This window comes from Xenopus tropicalis, chromosome 7 (genome assembly GCF_000004195.4).
Source record: "Xenopus tropicalis strain Nigerian chromosome 7, UCB_Xtro_10.0, whole genome shotgun sequence".
Classification (NCBI taxonomy): Eukaryota; Metazoa; Chordata; class Amphibia; order Anura; family Pipidae; genus Xenopus; species Xenopus tropicalis.
Window position 1 is genome coordinate 8,813,365 of NC_030683.2, and position 19,517 is coordinate 8,832,881.

Consider the following 19,517-nt stretch of genomic DNA (forward strand, 5'->3'; position numbering starts at 1 on the left):
AGGTACGTGTGACCCTGCAACCATCCAAGGACTACACAGCCGTTCTGCAGGAAGGGACACAGGACATGTGTGTGTGCCCCAAAGGCAGGGCCTCCTACTCCTGGAACGTGACTGCTAATTCGCTGGGTAGGCGCTCTCGCAAACTTCCAACATTTTGAACAGAATGTCCAATTAAAAGCTTACGTTTTTGTGAATACGCGTTAGGGTTTCTACCTTTTCTATCTTCCTATATTTGTTATCTTTTTGCCTTTTTATCTTAATACTTTTTGCAACTGTATATACAGTTGAAACACATTGTATAAGCATTCGGTGGCATATCAAAGCCTGCCTCTGCTTCTCCCTACAGGAGTGATAAGTTTTAATGTGACAGCTCAGACGACTTTTATTGGAGCCACGTGCGGAGGGCCTCCCAACACCACCCAACCACCTCGCAGTGATACTGTAATAAAGACCGTCATTGTGGAGGTGAGAATCCAGTTACACTCCCATTGATTGTCCATGTAGAGCAGGGCTTCTAAAATTGTACAACTGGGACCACCTGAAGTTCTGTGGAACTAGACTAGTGTGAATGCAAAAAAAAAGGCTATAAGATCGACTAGTCCTCTTGACTGGCATCCCTCCATATTGGCTTCCGTTCTTTCAGCCTTCCTCCCATGACCATACCCTACTGTGAATGGACAGGAGGTCCAGCTTTGGAGTTTCTGTAGTGCTGTAGGGTAAATGAGGAAAACCACAGTCCTGGCATGTAGGTAAAACTCCATAGAGGACCCACTAAAGTGATCTACTGGTGGCCCACTCTGGCTCTGTTTCATGAGACTCTGTGTTCCTGTCTGGTACATGTCCCCAGTAGCCACTTCAACTGAAAACTAGATATCCTTTCATATAAAGACAGCACTGTGATTTTTTTTTTTATTGCAGCAAAAATGGCTGCAACACAAGCAATAGCAACGTTTCAGACCTCCTAGGCCTTTTACTAAGCTCTAGGATTTTCTAGAAGTTCTGAAACGTGGCTGCCAGGGCTTATTTTGAATCTAAAGGCGGCCATACAAGTTAAGATCCACTCGTTTAGCGAGGTCGCCAAGTGAGCAGATCTTCTCCCGATATCCCCTCCTACAGGTGGACGATATCGGGCAAATGTAGGCTAATTAGATCGTTTAGCCCGAATTAACGGCGGCATTGGGCACAGTCGGATTGGGGACTGACTAAATCTTTTAACCTGCCTGATCGATATCTGGCCAATTTCAGGCCAGATATCGGTCGGGCATGCCCCTCGTTGCTGCCCCTACACAGGCTGATTAGCTGCTGAATCGGTCTAAGCTGTATGGCCACCTTAAGTCTGTACCGACATAGGGTAGGCAATAAGATCAGGGCCTCGTTGCAGTCTGCATCCACCGGTGCTTAGTTACTTGTGTGACTTGCTAGAGGGTAGGGTATGGAAGGGGAATGCCAGTGTTCATACATATACACTAATGTACCTTGTCGTTGAAGTGGCAATTTGGCTAATACAATGCTGAAGGTTAAATCACTGGAACAGATGGTTTGGGCTCTGTAAAAGGCAAAATATAATACAGAACATAATGGGGATTGTTGTCATGCAAATATTGAACAAATATCATAACCTGTATCAACCAGTGACCCATCGCCTCTTGCCAATAAGTGTATAAGAAAAGCATTTTTTAATTCACACGTCCCGTATGTCCTTCCCTAACAGGCCGAGGGTATAGAGAAGGAGGTGACATACAGTAACCTGGTGTGTGTGGAAGGTAAGTCCCTTCTCCCCAAGAAAAATCATTCCTGCCTAGGGATCCTGCAACAGCCCCATCTGTTGGCCAGATTGGAAATCTACCCTTACCTTTATTTTCTGCTCACTGCTATTGGTTATACTCTCATAATCCCAGCCTAGTTTTAAGGTGGTATAGGGAGAGGCATTAGGGCCATAGAGTGGATATTTAATATAATAGAGTATAATTCCTGCATTTTGGGCATCGTTATCTCTAAATCCAGTCCCACTGCTTGGCTTTCCCTCTAACGCTGAACTAGATCTAATAAAGTTGTTAGTTCCAGAATACTCTTCATGTTCTTTCTCCACCATCTTTATACAGGCAACAACGCACAAATTCCATTCAGCATCACCCCACCCGCAAACATGGTGAAAGGATCCGCCAAGGCTTCTGTCACTGTGATTGGTGAGTAACACATGGAGTGTGGGCAGGCCAGGAAATAGGCACAAACTCACTCTAATGGATAAAATAAGAGTTGTGCCGTTGGGTTGCCATATAGTATTTTTCCTCTATACAGCCTCGCACCATCCTGGGGTGCTTCTAGGGATTCTACACTGAATCACTGAGTATAGAAATATAAGGAACGTATTGTCAATCCAATATAAGATGTGGGCTAGTGACTGTCGAAAATACTTTTGAATAAGTAGAAAATACTTTTGAATTATTTCTTCAGGTGACAGGTCCCCTTTAAACTTGCACATCAACCAGGACTTAACTATTTCTAGCAGTTAAACGGTCTGCCCCTCTGTTGTCCCATCGATGCCCATAGACACATGTGGGGTTGCCCCTGTTGCAGCTGCGCAGAAGTCATATCAGTATTATCATTGTATCTGTGTGGGTATAACAACTTCAGGTTTCTTGTTAAACACTGGCAAACCTTATCCCACATATAGGGGACCCACTGGGCCACGCTGTTAACAATCCGGACTCTCTGATCCAGATGCCCACGGGCTGTGGGGAACAGAATCTAGTTAAGTTGCTGCCAATACCGGCGGTGCTGGCTTATCTGAATTGCAGCGGGCAGCTGACCAAGGAGATCCAAGACAAAGCAGTGCAGTACATGGCAACTGGTGAGTACTCCACTATAATATATGCTTGTGGCACCAACAGTATTAAAAATGCATTGACTTAAGGCTCATTCTCATCCCCATAAATGTAAAAGTGGTACGTGCCAACTACCCTAGATATGAAGATGCTACTGGTTGCGTTTTAGGATTGTGTCTCTCCTTAATAACCATAAATACGACTGTACAAAAGAATTTTTCTTGTTTGACCACTCCAAAATAATGCAACATTTTGCAAAATATGCCATGAAGCTGTCAAAGCTGTCAGTAATGGGATGGTGTCACCCATATTAGTAGCATATTGAGGTACTTGTTACATTGAAGTCTTTTGGTTGATGTTATTCAGGGATGCACCGAATCCACTATTTTATGATCCAGCCGAACCCCCAAATCGGGCAAATACCGAACCAAATCCAAATTTGGTCAAGCAAATTCAGTATTTGGAAGGGCTAAAGAGAACCATGCAAAGCTCGTAATGAAAAATTTACATTTCAGATTTGGATTCCCGAACCGAATCCTGGATGCATCCCTAATATTATCACAGGATTTAAATGTCTTTCTATATCTTGTTTTATTGTGGATTCTGTCCTATAAAATTTCTGGTTATTTGGCTTCTTAGGAAATTGATATTTATGAGCCAGTGGAAGGGAGAGTGTAAGCTCCACTGGTGCACTGACCAATGTGAATTGTTAAATACTTTTATAAAAGTTCAGCACAGTAGTGTACCAAGCAGCCCCTGGGCCCCACTGCAATGAAAACTCCAGAGGGGCTGGCGCATCCCCCCTCCCACGCAGGTGTACGCATGCCGACTCTGTATTTATGGTATTAAAGTGGCTATGGTGGGGAATGTTTATGCAGCAGACCCTGCTCCAGGCCTTCCTGGCCCCCCATGACCATGGGGTCTGCTTCCTCTATAGTTACGGACTTGGTTCAGCATTATATTGGTGTTTCTATGCTCCCATGTTTCCTAGGGTATGTAAGGCAGCTTGGTTTCAAACGCTACGATGGAACTTTCAGTGCTTTTGGACAAAGAGATCCTGAGGGAAGTTCATGGTGAGTAAAGATTAAGAATGGTAAAGAAATGGTTCAGACAATAATGTGTGCACATGTGCACTGCACTTTTTATTAAATTATTTCAACACCCTTCGAAGACTGTAGTTGTGGTTAACCAAGGGACATAAGCTGTACAATCGTACTTTATACAAATTATAGCTCCAGCTAAGCCCACCATTAAAGATTTCTCATTCCTTGGGGTACGTTAGGGACCACAATAAGACCTGAATATTCTCATTAAAGTTTTTACTGAATTTTTTTCTTCTTTGTGTTTTTCCCCAGGTTGACAGCTTTATCTTTATACACATTTCAGAAAATAAAGCAATATACATTAGTAGATCCAACAGTCATAAATCAGGGGCTGGTTGCCCTTGAGAAAAGCCAGGACCTTCAATCAGGATGTTTTAAAGTCTCGGGGACTCTGTTTAACAGTGAACTCAAGGTAAGTGTTGCTGTCAGAACCAGGAATACTGACATGACTAGGATTAGGACTAGAACATGGACACTGGGGAAGTGGGAGTGAATGTCTGGTTGCTAGAGGTCTAGTGTTCCTAGATGAACAACTTAGAAATGCAAATACAGACTGGACAGTTGGAGTGTGTGGATAAAGGTGGCCATACATGTTAAGATCCACTCGCTTGGCGAGGTCACCAAGCGAGCAGATCTTCTCCCTATATCCCCACCTACGGGTGGGTGATATTAGGAGAATTTAGGCTAATTCGGTTGTTTGGCCCTGCGGCCAAACAATCGAATTAGAATGCCGGAATAGGTGCAGTCAGTTCGGGGGCCGCATCAACGAGCCGATGTGGTCCCCGATCCGACTACATTTTTTAACCTGATTTCTGGCCAGATATCAGTCGGGCAGGCCCGTTGTTTGTGCCCCTACACGGGCCGATAAGCTGCCTACAAGGGACCAATATCGGCAGCTACAATCGTGTATGGCCACCTTAAGGGTAAAACAGACTGGGTAGTTGTAGAAGCTCAATAGTGTGAGTGCCATTAGGGGAAAGTAGTTGGAGTAGAGAAGATGGAATGGGGCCGTTCCTAGAGGAGGTTACTTGGGTGATGGGTTTTTAGAGAGAAGATAAGGATATGTTTGGTGAATAGATTATAGTCCTGCCTTTGTTTAATTTATGGAGGGGAGTATTTGAAAGAGCAGAGTAAGATTCAAAAGGTTACATAAAGAAAGTAATAGTAAAGGAGGGTCAGAAAATAAGTAGAAGTAGGAGTTTTTGGTGAAAGGGCTGCATGGATCTTGCACAAAATGATTATTTACAGAGGTAGGGCAAGATTAAAAGTAGGGTGTCAATGGTTCTTTCAAGGTAAGAGGGAGTAGGCAGGTAGAGCTGGGGTAGGTTTGTGTATTGGCTAAATGGACTGAAGGAAACAATTGTTCTATCCAAGTGTTTAATATATCAGGACTGAGATGGAAGTTTACCTTGCCATACATGTTCAGATTTTAGTCTTCTTCCAACAAACATTCAGATATCAGTTGTACATTTTAAACGCAACTAAACTAATCTAAAACTCACATTCATACTAAAATTGTAGGATAAAGCCCTAAAAATATCAAATGGGAGGATGTTTTGAACATGTAATAGTTGGCAGACACCAATCGTATGGAAGTGATTACCATTGTAGGAACCCCAAAGATATTACCAGATACACAATACATGCACAGATTTTATTGTTTTCCAACCAACATTTTCTTACCCCAGACAATCGACTAAATGACCAATTGCCATGGTATGAAAATTATCGGGATAATAATTCTGAGCCCAAACACAGTCCGAAAACTAGGTTTCATATGATTTTATCGGTGCCTGTATGGCTAGCTTAAGAGAGAGAGAGCCGCCAGAAAACCAAATATTAGGGACTCGCTTTCACACCAATTATGTGTAGATAGTTGCTAAATGTGTGTCCATTTCAATATAATAACTAGATAGGTCAACAGCAGAGACAACAGCAACATTTGTGGGTGTCTTGTAGAGGTGCAATATTGTTTAACCATTATTGAACACCTCTGTGATATGTGTAGTTTATATCTGTCAATAAGCCACTTGGACAATGAGGAGGTATAGCCGTTTGCCATATAAATGCTGAAGTATGATGGAGGTAACATTTTATCCTACAGGGTGGCGCTGAAAATGAAATCAGCTTTACGGCCTATGTGGTTGCAATTCTGATGGAGACGAACTACCCAGGAGCGGTAAGTGCCCAGTGTATTTGAGAGTCAAACTAAAATTCACATTCAGTTCAGCCACACAAGGAGACCTACTCTCATCTCACATTAGTTCACCCTACTGACTATAGAAGTAGCTTGGCTCAAGTGGCTCATTAAAACTCTCAGGTTAAAATGTAAGGATATTAGAAGTCCCCTCCAAGTTCCATGGTAAAGACCTATATATCTTAGCTCCAGTCCATATGTTGACCAACTCTAATGCCACCTCCAAGTTCCATGGTAAAGACCATGGTTCCATGGTCATGGAACTCCTCAAAGATGTCTATATATCTTAGCTCCAGTCTATATGTTGACCAACACTAATGCCTACCTCATTCTATCTCCAGCAAACCCTTCTGCGTAATGGCCTGGGCTGCCTGGACGCAGCATCCAGGAGAGAGCAAACGCTGTATAACCTGGCTTTGCTCTTCTACGCATTCAGTTTATCTGGGAATGAAGAGAGGAGGAATGCTACATTGGCTAAACTGAAGAAATTGGCAATTCACGAAAGTAAGAATTTCCCAGGGACGTTAGATTATCAGCTGTCTTTCTTAGATTCACAGTGAAATTGAGCAGAACCTCTTGGCAAGAAAATGGTTTTAGGGTAGGCTGGGTAGGCTTGGTGAAGACCAGGACAATGGGTGGATGGATAATAAAAGCAGTTTTTTATAGCTAAGCAAGTTAGAATATATAAATTGGAGTAGGATAAATCTCCTGTTCATGGGACTTAATTACTTCTTAACTGAGTAATCCTTAGGTGGTAACTTGTTCATACGTACCAACCCACACAAGCCATGTCCAGGCATGTCCCTGATCCACCTAAAACCCCTCTTACCCTCTTGTAAACCCCCTTTAGGAGTCCAGAATTCTTTACTGCCCTGCCAAAATTAGGACCTATAGATGCTTTGCAGTTCCATGCAGTGAATAGTTTTGGTAACATTTGTGTATCTGTTTCCCACTATCCAACCAGATGGTGGCATCCACTGGGAGCAAACTGACAAGCCAATCGCAGAGAAGTACCCATTTTTCTATGCCCCCCCTCCTTCAGCTGATATAGAGATTACAGGTTATGTCCTGTTGGGGTTCACTAAGGGACCCGCCCCATCGCAAGAGGAAAAGTCCTATATGACCCAGATTGCAGTGTGGTTGGTTCGGCAGCAGAATTCTCAAGGAGGCTTTCGATCAACTGCAGTAAGTAATGATTCCTCTGTAGGAGGCAAACAAGGAGAACTAAAATCAAATAATATGAAAACCAGATGAACATGTTTGGTTATTTTTTTAACTTGTAAGTAAATTTTACCTTCTAAAACCCTCCCTTTATTCCAGGACACCGTAGTGGCCCTGCAGGCTCTCGCTGAATACAGCTGCCTAGTATACAAGAAAGGGGCCACCAATCGTGTCACAGTTTCTCTGGCAAGACAAGTGATTGCCACTTTTAATGTGCAGCCAAGCAACAGGCTTCTGGTACAGAGACGCATGCTGCCGAGCCAACAAGGAAACTACTCATTTGGTGTTAGTGGGAATGGCTGCTGCCTGATACAGGTAGGAACCCCCTCATGCAATCAACAATGCCCCATTAGAATAGGAACCCTTTACTAGGGGTAACAGTGTCCCATTAGAATAGAAACCTCCTCCTGAGGGCAACAGTGTCCTGTTAGAACAGAAACCTCCTCCTGAGGGCAACAGTGTCCTGTTAGAACAGGAATCCTCGTATAGAGGCAACAGTATCCAATAAGAACAGAAACATGCTGCTGAGGGCAATAGTGTGCCATTAGAACAGGAATCCTTTACTAGGGGCAACAGTGTCCCATTAGAACTAGAATCCTCTACTAGGGGCAACAGTGTCCCATTAGAACTGGAATCCTCTACTAGGGGCAACAGTGTCCCATTAGAACTGGAATCCTCTACTAGGGGCAACAACGTCCCATTAGGACAGGAATCCTCTTATGGGGGCAACAGTGTCCCATTAGAATAAAACTTCCTTCTGAGGGCAACAGTGTCCCATTAGAATAGAACCTGCTGAGGATAACAGAGTCCCTTTAGAACAGGAACCCTCTACTAGGGGCAACAGTGTCCTATAAGAACAGGAATCCTCTACAAGGGCAATAGTGTCCCATTAGCACAGGAATCCTCTACTAGATCAACATTGTCTCATTAGGACAGAAACTTTCTGCTGGGGGTAACAGTGTCCCATTAGAACAGAAATTCCCTCCTATGGGGCAACATTATCTCATTAGAACATAAACTTCCTGCTGAGGGCAATAGTGTGCCATTAGAACCAGGATCCCCAGTGGCCGATAACCGTCACATTAGGGCAGGAATTCCCTGGTGGGTAGGGTTACAAGTTACTGATTCTGCACAATTACAATTTGAAATGATTAAAAACAAAAGATTAGGATAACTATTACAGCTTCTGTCCTGGTGATCTCCTCTCACAGAGCACAGTGAAATACAATGTCCCAGTGGTGAGAAAGAATTCAACATTCTCCCTGTCTGTAAATACATCATCTGGGTCCTGTATCAATGGTGCGGCTTTCATCATCCCCATCAACCTCACATTAAGGTAAGTGTAACCCTTCATCTTCATTGACTTCCTTCTGTATTTTGTTATTTTTCTGGCCTTGTAGGAAAGTACACTCCATATGGATTTCATATTATAGTTTCTAAGGACAGCAGTGATTTCTGTAGAGTAAGAAAAGGCAAAATTGTTTCAATCCCAAATTGTTGCTAATTTTACAAAATCCGTGCTTATAAAAAAAGCGATTATTGCAGTAGAAAACATGCTAGTAAAGGACATGTACTGTATGTGGACACCCATGGACCTTATATGGCAGACTCATGTACTTACAAACAAAGTGTGAAGTGCTGTGTAATACAGGGTGTATCTGCTACCTTCCTGCTATTCTACCGGCCTCTGACCTCTTGTCTCTGTTGCAGTTACAATGGAAGAAAGAACCAGTCCAACATGGCGGTTGTAGACATGAAGTTGTTGTCAGGATACTCGGTGCAATACCAGTCACTTCTCCAGGTATGAGATAAACTCCAGGGCAACGCCATTAGGGGCAAACCTATGGGATATAAGTAACATATATCAAGGGTATGTTGATGTACATCAGGTTAGGATGAAAAAGGGGGGTTTAGGAGGATGGAACTATTGGTTTAGAGTACATTATACAGGTTCATCAGATCTAAGAATACTTGCTTGTGTCTTACTACCTGTAGATACCTCCTCTTTTAAGGTTCAAGACCCACTTTGGAGTTCAACACTTCACAACCACTCTGGTTAATGACAAGGTTAGAGGTAAACATACTAAACCTTTACCCCCCTCACATATCATTTTCTTCTCTCCACAGTTAAGACAACAAGTCCCCAAAGTGGAACAGATCAATAACCACCTGATTATTTACCTGAGTTCTGTAAGTCATCAAGTGTGAATGTGAGCTTTTTACCCCTCTTTTCTACATACATGCAGTATATTTCTATAAGACTGGCTCGCCCATAACCTTATACATCTGCTATCCTCACCTTCTGCCTTACCTACTGCCTATTCTGTAGTGCCAGGCAACTGTTTTTCACTCTTCATGTTTTGTCCTAGCAGCTTATATCTTACTACCGTGTTCATAATAGAAAATAGTTTCCCTTTATTTGACTCTTTTAATCACACATTCATCACAACATTTCCACATAATAATCCCTGTGCCCATTGCTCCTCAGACCCATAATTGAGCAGCATTTGCAACAAGAATGCATGTTCTGTGCACGCAAATGTATCAGCAAACAAATCAGCAAGTAACATATCTTTGTCAACCGTTGCTATATGGCCAGTGCAACTTGGTGGAGCTTATTGTCCAGTAATATTCTCTCATGCCATGGAACAGCCTTATAAAATGGCCAGTGAAGAGCCGTATTACTTTTTGACAGGAGCTTTAAGGCTGATGGATTTTGTTATGGGGAAAATACTGAAAACACCCCTGCTCTAACTTTCCTTAGTTTTCTCTTTCTTTTTTCCCCAGTACCATTTCCCACCTTCTCTGGATGGTCTTTAACACTCAACTCAGTTCCTCCCTTCTACCTCTGTTTGGCTTTTGTCTACTGTTGCTATCTTACCTTCTTCTTTCTTTTCAGGTACAACGAGAACCCATTTCTTTGCCAGTGAGTCTTGAGATGGGCAACAGAGTGCAGAATTTCCAGCCGCAGTCTATATATGTCTATGACTACTATGACCAAGGTAAAGCTACCTGTAGTTATATTGTTATGAACAGTTACACTGTAGTTGAGGCTGAAAAGGGACATTTCTTTAGCTGTCTCTTGTTTGTGCTGTATAGAAAAAAAATGAGAGTAATGTGATGAAAAGCACTCACTCCCTTCAGGTCTTTTCATGTGTTTTTCTGATCTCTCTTACAGATGAGAATGCAGTTGTAGAAGTCAGACATCCATGCTCTCACTAGTCACCCTGCAGGTAATGTCATGGCAGCCACTCTTGACTCAAACCATTGTCCCTATGTGAATAAGATCTCCCACCGCAACAAATCTTACTACATGCAATGACCTTATTTCTTTGGAGAAGAAGGCCTGGATGAAGCTATTTGAGTGTGTAGGCCCTAGACTGTAGGGCATCAGTGCCAGTGTAGAAGCTTTAAATAACTACTAATAATCACAGAGCAGATGGTCCTGGCAGTCCCAAAGTACCATGGCAATATTTCTGCTCTCAGTACTCATGAAAGAGCATTACAGGCTGTCTTATCCGCCATTTCTCATGTTCCATAAGGCTAAGTCTTCAACCATTAAAGAAAAATTCACTGTTTTGACGTGTACCTCTTCCATGTCAACCAACATTTAAACCCAGGGGTAAATAATACATGATTAACACTTTGGATTCATCAAAGTTGATCAGCTCCTTTAGTATTGGAATGACGTTTTATGAATCTTATAGTGATTGATCTTCAAAGAATCCTTTCATTTGATAAATATTCATCAAAATATTTATCAGGGCCTTCTATGGGATTCAAAATCCTACATCCATCCTACATCCTTTTTCTAGTTTGGGATAACAAATTTTGAAGGTTCTGGCCATGATAAATTTCAGTTTAATCGATATTTATTGAATCAATAGAAATTGATTGCACCATTCCAAGATACTTTGATAAACCTAAGGTCATATTGGTCCATGACAGAATCAGACTGGGTTGTTTGGGGTACACCGGGTACCTGAGTCTGGAGCCTGCCACCCAGCAACCTAAGGGCCCACTACCACCGCCGTAATCGCTACTTATGACACTGTTAAAAATTAAGATGGTTGTCGATTCTACTGTGGGGACTGGTGGTGGCTGAGGGCAGCTGGCTTGCAGGCAGGTGGCATGGCCCAACAGGGTTGGAGCTTACCGGGATTTTTCCCAGTGTCCCGGGGGGCCAGTCCGACCCTGGTCCATGATATCAACTTTGTGACACTGTGTTGAGAAGCAGGATTAAATATGTTCTGGTATTTAGTCTGATGTGTCTTTACAAAGGGATGCAGAAACAATAAAAAAGTATGTAGAAGATGCGGTGCAGTAGTAGCAGTAAGGCTTAGTAGAAGTGAGCCATAGAGGCAAAGATTAAAGCTCCGTCAAAGTTCCTTCAGAGCAGAAGAATCAGTCACAGGTCCCTGGAGTTGGGGCAGTTATAAATTACAGAACCAATAACCTGTACAAACAGATATATAGTGGCACATTAGTGACATAATGTTATCTTCTGACTCTAACACCCTGTTTGACTATTTACAGAAGTGGCTAGCGAATGCCTGGTCCGTCAATCATCAATGAAAGAAACATTGGTTTTTCTGCAGTTTACTTGCCGTGACACCACTACAGCACCTAGAACATTGCTCATCTACTCACCTTTTCAGCTTAAAAAAGATTTTATAACGAATAAGTAACTGATAATTTCCTCTCTGTTTTTTGTCTGAAATAAATATGGCCAACTAACTAAACACTGGGGTTTTGGGGGGAATGGAGATCTAAAGAATGGATATTGCTCTAGTAATGGGTGGGTCAAAAGAAATAAAAAAAATACTTTATCTAACCTTACCATATATTTTAACGTCTTCATTCAGCCTTGACACATGTCCGCCTTAGCCATTTAAGCAAGATATGTTTGTAGTCCAGTTACAGCCAACTAAAGGCTTGCTGGTCATGAGGTTTGTGGTCAACTGACTGGTCTGTAATATAAAAAGCACAAACATACTATTATATGGTCTCCTCAAGGACCACTTTGAAGAACTTGTGGGCCCAGAGACGCACAGCTACCCTTAGAAATTAGTGGCAATACTACTCACAAGAGATCTCCTCATTTGTTCTTATTGGTGGAAGCAAACAAGGAGAACCTCAAAACCCACCTCTATATAAGACACCACTAGAAAGAAACTTCTTAATTAAAGAATTAAAGAAGAAGGAAAGGCTGGATCACTAGGGGATGCCAAAAGTAAGGCAACCCCCCCCCCCCCCCGTGATTGTGATCTAAATTATGATTGTGAATGGAGCCATCAAGAAGCAGAACTAAAACAGGAAGAAGTTATAGGAGAAAGGGCAAATATCCAGAGGGGTCGGTAGCCGAATAAGCAAAGTAGAAGTAATGTGATGTCTTATAGATACCATGGAAGATTCACAGGTAACCATGATCTAGATATTTCATAAGAGGATACTGTACAATATTCCATTGATTATCTTGTGGCTTATCCAGGCAGTTGTTACTATAATATTATGATCACTGGTTTCCTTATTACAAAATTGTAAAGGTTTTGATGATCTACCATCATCATTCATTGAAACGGAACATTCCTTTAGGTAAACGGGAAAGAAGCAAGCCTAGTTGCAAGGGGAATTATTGATATCAATATTTTCAAAACTTTTGCACTAGATATTCAGTGGGTGGTGGCAAGGACTTGTGGGTTAGGATGGTCATAACCCTTGGTTACACTGTTGTTGGTGACACCACTACAGCACTGAGAACATTCCCCATCTGGATACCAACTTTTCAGCTTCAAGGAATAAATAACTGATAATTTCCTCTCTGCTGTTTTTTATGTGAAATTAAATAAACCCATATCTTACCCTATACACATATTTTCAACTCACACCCAGACCAGCCAGCAGTGTGCAGCCATTGAATAGGATCCTACTCATAACTGACGATATAGAATGTGGGGCTAGTAGAGTGCAAAACGGTAAAGCTCAGGGTTTCTTAGTTCATCCTTCATCAGATAAGATACATTAGAAGACCAATGCTACCCACCTGAAGGATCACCAGTCCTCTGAGATTTAGGTCAACTCACTCATCTGTAAAATAAGAAGATGAAGATTCTATTAACAGGTCTAGTAGAAATAATTAAGGTGAAAAATGGGAGAACAGTGCAGGCTATATGAACAGCTTATGGATAGCACTGTTGTTATAGCTTGTAAATTGGGAAAAGAATTGGCAGGGCATTATACAGACCAGTTGGGCAAAGCAATACATTATCTCTATGGATTTTCTCCTAGAAAAGAAAGAGACTCTGTTTATTTTGTGATCCAATGGATTGCACTTATGTTAGGATCGTACTTCGGAGTCTGTGGGAACAAGAGGAGCTGAATCGCGTGATGTCGAACCAAGAGGAACATTTAATCAGGCAAAGAAGGAAAAATCACACCTAGTGGTCAGAAGTGAGATTGCAGTTAAACAGGGAATGACATGAAATTTTCTCTATAACAGATTCATTGCTCTCCAGTCTCCGTGTATTATAAATGTCAGCGCTGGGTTTTTAGCAGAAAGGTGGCACTTCAAAAGAACTTGTGGTTCAGAATCTTTTGGAATGTTCTCGCTGTATTTACTTTGTAAGGAGAGTATAACTTATAGTTAATAGAAATACAGTGTTTGTTTTGTATAAATCACTCACTTGAAGGTGCCAGCTACCTTCCCATTGACTCCCCGTCTCTTGCACCAGCAGCCTTTTCACACAGCACTGGGTAACATGGTTACATATACATAGAAACAGTCACCCCGCTATAGTTCCAGGGGTACCCAGGGCACAAATAAGCACTCACCCCAAATCCCCCCTAACTGGCCTTCAGGCTGGGCCCCCTTAGCCCATAACAAGGTTACAGATATATAGAAACATTGGGGTAACAGTCACCCTGCTATAGTTCCAGGGGTACCCAGGGCACAAATAAGCACTCACCCCAAATGCCCCCCTAACTGGCCTTCAGGCTGGGCCCCCTTAGCCCATAACAAGGTTACAGATATATAGAAACATTGGGGTAACAGTCACCCCGCTATAGTTCCAGGGGTACCCAGGGCACAAATAAGCACTCACCCCAAATCCCCCCCTAACTGGCCTTCAGGCTGGGCCCCCTTAGCCCATAACAAGGTTACAGATATATAGAAACATTGGGGTAACAGTCACCCCGCTATAGTTCCAGGGGTACCCAGGGCACAAATAAGCACTCACCCCAAATCCCCCCCTAACTGGCCTTCAGGCTGGGCCCCCTTAGCCCATAACAGGGTTACAGATATATAGAAACATTGGGGTAACAGTCACCCTGCTATAGTTCCAGGGGTACCCAGGGCACAAATAAGCACTCACCCCAAATCCCCCCTAACTGGCCTGCAGGCTGGGCCCCCTTAGCCCATAACAAGGTTACAGATATATAGAAACATTGGGGTAACAGTCACCCCGCTATAGTTCCAGGGGTACCCAGGGCACAAATAAGCACTCACCCCCAAATCCCCCCCTAACTGGCCTTCAGGCTGGGCCCCCTTAGCCCATAACAGGGTTACAGATATATAGAAACATTGGGGTAACAGTCACCCCGCTATAGTTCCAGGGGTACCCAGGGCACAAATAAGCACTCACCCCAAATCCCCCCTAACTGGCCTGCAGGCTGGGCCCCCTTAGCCCATAACAAGGTTACAGAGATATAGAAACATTGGGGTAACAGTCACCCCGCTATAGTTCCAGGGGTACCCAGGGCACAAATAAGCACTCACCCCAAATCCCCCCCTAACTGTCCTTCAGGCTGGGTCCCCTTAGCCCATAACAAGGTTACAGATATATAGAAACATTGGGGTAACAGTCACCCTGCTATAGTTCCAGGGGTACCCAGGGCACAAATAAGCACTCACCCCAAATCCCCCCCTAACTGGCCTTCAGGCTGGGCCCCCTTAGCCCATAACAAGGTTACAGATATATAGAAACATTGGGGTAACAGTCACCCCGCTATAGTTCCAGGGGCCCCCTTAGCCCATACTCACAGGAGTCTATAGGAAACACTAGGCGCCTATTTATTATGCTGTATAAACGCTTCACACATCGCCTGACATCATTTCTTTACGTGTTTATCCCACCAGACCTTACGTAAAGTAATGGCATAAAGCTTGGGGTTTGGATGGTGAAATTCGCCAATTCTTTTACACAGCTTTTTACACTTTTTGAGAAATTTTGTTTTACACAGACTATTAGGCCCCTAAGATGCAGAAACAATTCCTGGAATCTGCACGTTTGCTCCAAACGAACCCCCCAGTCCTGCTTTGCCCCCACATACTGTATTATAAAACACATTTTTCTATGAGGCAGGTCTGAACTTCATGTCACAGAGACCTGCCCATGGTACAATAAATCTGTGTGACACAGCCCTAACAATGAGACTAAGAAATATATCTGAGGGAAAATGTATTTCCAGCCCCCCCCCCATTGTCTCCAATGCTGCTATATGCAACTTAGTGTGATCTGTACAGTGTGAGGGGATATAAATCTTACAGAGTAAAGGACTCACCCAAACTCTGTACTTCAGTAGGGGGGGCAAGAGACATGCCAGGGGTGTAACTGGGTGGGTTATGAGGTATTTATTTTGGAGGTGCCTGACAAATTGGCACCCCCCCCCCCCTTCCACTAAGTGGTTTAGGCTTTTTATCACCTGTAACAATGCGCTACTGTTACGGTCCAATGCTCCAGTTCAGCCTGCCCCCCCATGCCAGGCAATATGATACAGGCTCGCTGTTTAGTGGCGCTCATTGCTGGGTGATACCAAGTCACTCTCAGGTGTTTCATACAGACACTGACAGGGGGGGGGTCACCTGACTCCTATGCGCTAATCCCCATAAAGGTCACTGGATTTCTCCCTCTATCTCTCCCTGGCCATTTAGTTGGCACTGGAGGGAGCAGTTGGGTTTTGTTATCGCTCGGAGCAGGATTTGGCTCCCGGCAGCTCCTGACTGACTGGCGGCCCCGCCCCCCCGGCAGGTGAATAAAGGCAGGAAGTGTGGGCAGGGCAGGTACAGTGTGTCAGGTACAGAGCTGAGGGGCAGCCGTGATGCACAGTGTCCCAGTGTCTCCCAGGGGGGGGCTCCTCCTGTGCCTTCTGGGCATCATCGCTGGAGGGGCAGCTAAGCAGTAAGTGCAACATTAATTACCCACAGTAATACAGCAACTCCTCAACTCTCACTATAAAGTGTATTCTCCATTTCCCTTCTGTACCCTCTGCTCTCTCCCATTTATATTATATACCCACTGCTCTGTCCCATTTATATTATATATACCCACTGCTCTGTCCCATTTATATTATATATACCCACTGCTCTGTCCCATTTATATTATATATACCCACTGCTCTGTCCCATTTATATTATATATACCCACTGCTCTGTCCCATTTATATTATATACCCACTGCTCTGTCCCATTTATATTATATATACCCACTGCTCTGTCCCATTTATATTATATACCCACTGCTCTGCCCCATTTATATTATATACCCACTGCTCTCCCCATTTATATTATTACCCACTGCTCTCTCCCATTTATATTATATACCCACTGCTCTGCCCATTTATATTATATACCCACTGCTCCTGCCCCATTTTATATTATATATACCCACTGCTCTGCCCCATTTATATTATATACCCACTGCTCTGCCCCATTTATATTATATATACCCACTGCTCTCTCCCATTTATATTATATACCCACTGCTCTGCCCCATTTATATTATATACCCACTGCTCTGCCCCCATTTATATTATATACCCACTGCTCTCTGCCCCATTTATATTATATACCCACTGCTCTGCCCCATTTATATTATATACCCACTGCTCTCTCCCATTTATATTATATATACCCACTGCTCTCTCCCATTTATATTATATACCCACTGCTCTGCCCCATTTATATTATATACCCACTGCTCTGCCCCATTTATATTATATATACCCACTGCTCTCTCCCATTTATATTATATATACCACTGCTCTGCCCCATTTATATTATATATAACCCACTGCTCTCTCCCATTTATATTATATATACCCACTGCTCTCTCCCATTTATATTATATACCCACTGCTCTGTCCCATTTATATTATATACCCACTGCTCTGTCCCATTTATATTATATACCCATGCTCTGCCCCATTATATTATTACCCACTGCTCTCTCCCATTTATATTATATACCCACTGCTCTGTCCCATTTATATTATATATCCACTCCTCTGTCCCCATTTTATATTATATATACCCTCTGCTCTCTCCCATTTATATTATATATACCCACTGCTCTCTCCCATTTATATTATATACCCTCTGCTCTGTCCCATTTATATTATATATACCCACTGCTCTCTCCCATTTATATTATATACCCACTGCTCTCTCCCATTTATATTATATATACCCACTGCTCTCTCCCATTTATATTATATACCCACTGCTCTGTCCCATTTATATTATATACCCACTGCTCTGTCCCATTTATATTATATACCCACTGCTCTGCCCCATTTATATTATATACCCACTGCTCTCTCCCATTTATATTATATACCCACTGCTCTCTCCCATTTATATTATATACCCACTGCTCTGTCCCATTTATATTATATACCCACTCCTCTGTCCCATTTATATTATATATACCCTCTGCTCTCTCCCATTTATATTATATATACCCACTGCTCTCTCCCATTTATATTATATACCCTCTGCTCTGTCCCATTTATATTATATATACCCACTGCTCTCTCCCATTTATATTATATACCCACTGCTCTGTCCCATTTATATTATATATACCCACTGCTCTCTCCCATTTATATTATATATACCCTCTGCTCTGCCCCATTTATATTATATATACCCACTGCTCTGCCCCATTTATATTATATATACCCACTGCTCTGCCACATTTATATTATATATACCCTCTGCTCTCTCCCATTTATATTATATATACCCTCTGCTCTGTCCCATTTATATTATATATACCCTCTGCTCTCTCCCATTTATATTATATATACCCACTGCTCTGCCCCATTTATATTATATATACCCTCTGCTCTGCCCCATTTATATTATATACCCACTGCTCTGTCCCATTTATATTATATATACCCACTGCTCTGTCCCATTTATATTATATATACCCTCTGCTCTGCCCCATTTATATTATATACCCTCTGCTCTGCCCCATTTATATTATATACCCACTGCTCTCTCCCATTTATATTATATATACCCACTGCTCTGTCCCATTTATATTATATATACCCTCTGCTCTCTCCCATTTATATTATATATACCCTCTGCTCTGCCCCATTTATATTATATATACCCACTGCTCTGCCCCATTTATATTATATATACCCACTGCTCTGCCCCATTTATATTATATATACCCACTGCTCTGTCCCATTTATATTATATATACCCTCTGCTCTCTCCCATTTATATTATATATACCCTCTGCTCTGCCCCATTTATATTATATATACCCACTGCTCTGCCCCATTTATATTATATATACCCACTGCTCTCTCCCATTTATATTATATATACCCTCTGCTCTGCCCCATTTATATTATATATACCCTCTGCTCTCTCCCATTTATATTATATATACCCACTGCTCTGCCCCATTTATATTATATACCCACTGCTCTGTCCCATTTATATTATATACCCACTGCTCTGTCCCATTTATATTATATATACCCTCTGCTCTCTCCCATTTATATTATATATACCCACTGCTCTGCCCCATTTATATTATATATACCCACTGCTCTGCCCCATTTATATTATATATACCCACTGCTCTGTCCCCATTTATATTATATATACCCTCTGCTCTGCCCCCATTTATATTATATACCCTCTGCTCTGCCCCATTTATATTATATACCCTCTGCTCTGTCCCATTTATATTATATACCCGCTGCTCTGCCCCATTTATATGATATAGCCTCTGCTCTGTCCCATTTATATTATATATACCCACTGCTCTGCCCCATTTATATTATATATACCCACTGCTCTGCCCATTTATATTATATATACCCACTGCTCTGCCCCATTTATATTATATATACCCACTGCTCTGTCCC

The 19,517-nt window shown here is 42.4% G+C and overlaps 2 protein-coding genes across 3 annotated transcripts in view; both read left to right on the top strand.

Annotated features, from left to right (window-relative positions):
- Positions 1-12,185, top strand: part of LOC100487580 (ovostatin) — a 44,720-nt gene extending 32,535 nt beyond the window's left edge. Inside the window, exons 21-37 of the mRNA XM_031905760.1 lie at positions 3-126; positions 347-465; positions 1,712-1,763; positions 2,103-2,186; positions 2,675-2,851; positions 3,817-3,898; positions 4,181-4,340; positions 6,033-6,107; positions 6,467-6,629; positions 7,090-7,310; positions 7,446-7,661; positions 8,558-8,682; positions 9,057-9,147; positions 9,474-9,536; positions 10,246-10,348; positions 10,525-10,579; positions 11,883-12,185. Coding sequence (XP_031761620.1) covers positions 3-126; positions 347-465; positions 1,712-1,763; positions 2,103-2,186; positions 2,675-2,851; positions 3,817-3,898; positions 4,181-4,340; positions 6,033-6,107; positions 6,467-6,629; positions 7,090-7,310; positions 7,446-7,661; positions 8,558-8,682; positions 9,057-9,147; positions 9,474-9,536; positions 10,246-10,348; positions 10,525-10,568 — 1,899 coding nt within the window. The 3' untranslated portion in view covers positions 10,569-10,579; positions 11,883-12,185. The remainder of the gene's footprint in view (positions 1-2; positions 127-346; positions 466-1,711; positions 1,764-2,102; positions 2,187-2,674; positions 2,852-3,816; positions 3,899-4,180; positions 4,341-6,032; positions 6,108-6,466; positions 6,630-7,089; positions 7,311-7,445; positions 7,662-8,557; positions 8,683-9,056; positions 9,148-9,473; positions 9,537-10,245; positions 10,349-10,524; positions 10,580-11,882) is intronic.
- Positions 12,186-16,256: 4,071 nt separating this feature from the next.
- LOC100487426 (ovostatin-like) overlaps positions 16,257-19,517 on the top strand; it is a 45,046-nt gene continuing 41,785 nt past the window's right edge. The window contains exon 1 of one of the 2 annotated variants that reach the window (XM_031906023.1): positions 16,257-16,522. In XM_031906023.1, the coding sequence (XP_031761883.1) occupies positions 16,443-16,522 (80 nt within the window). In that variant the 5' untranslated portion in view covers positions 16,257-16,442. The remainder of the gene's footprint in view (positions 16,523-19,517) is intronic. The other variant, XM_018089787.2, reaches the window with a different exon arrangement.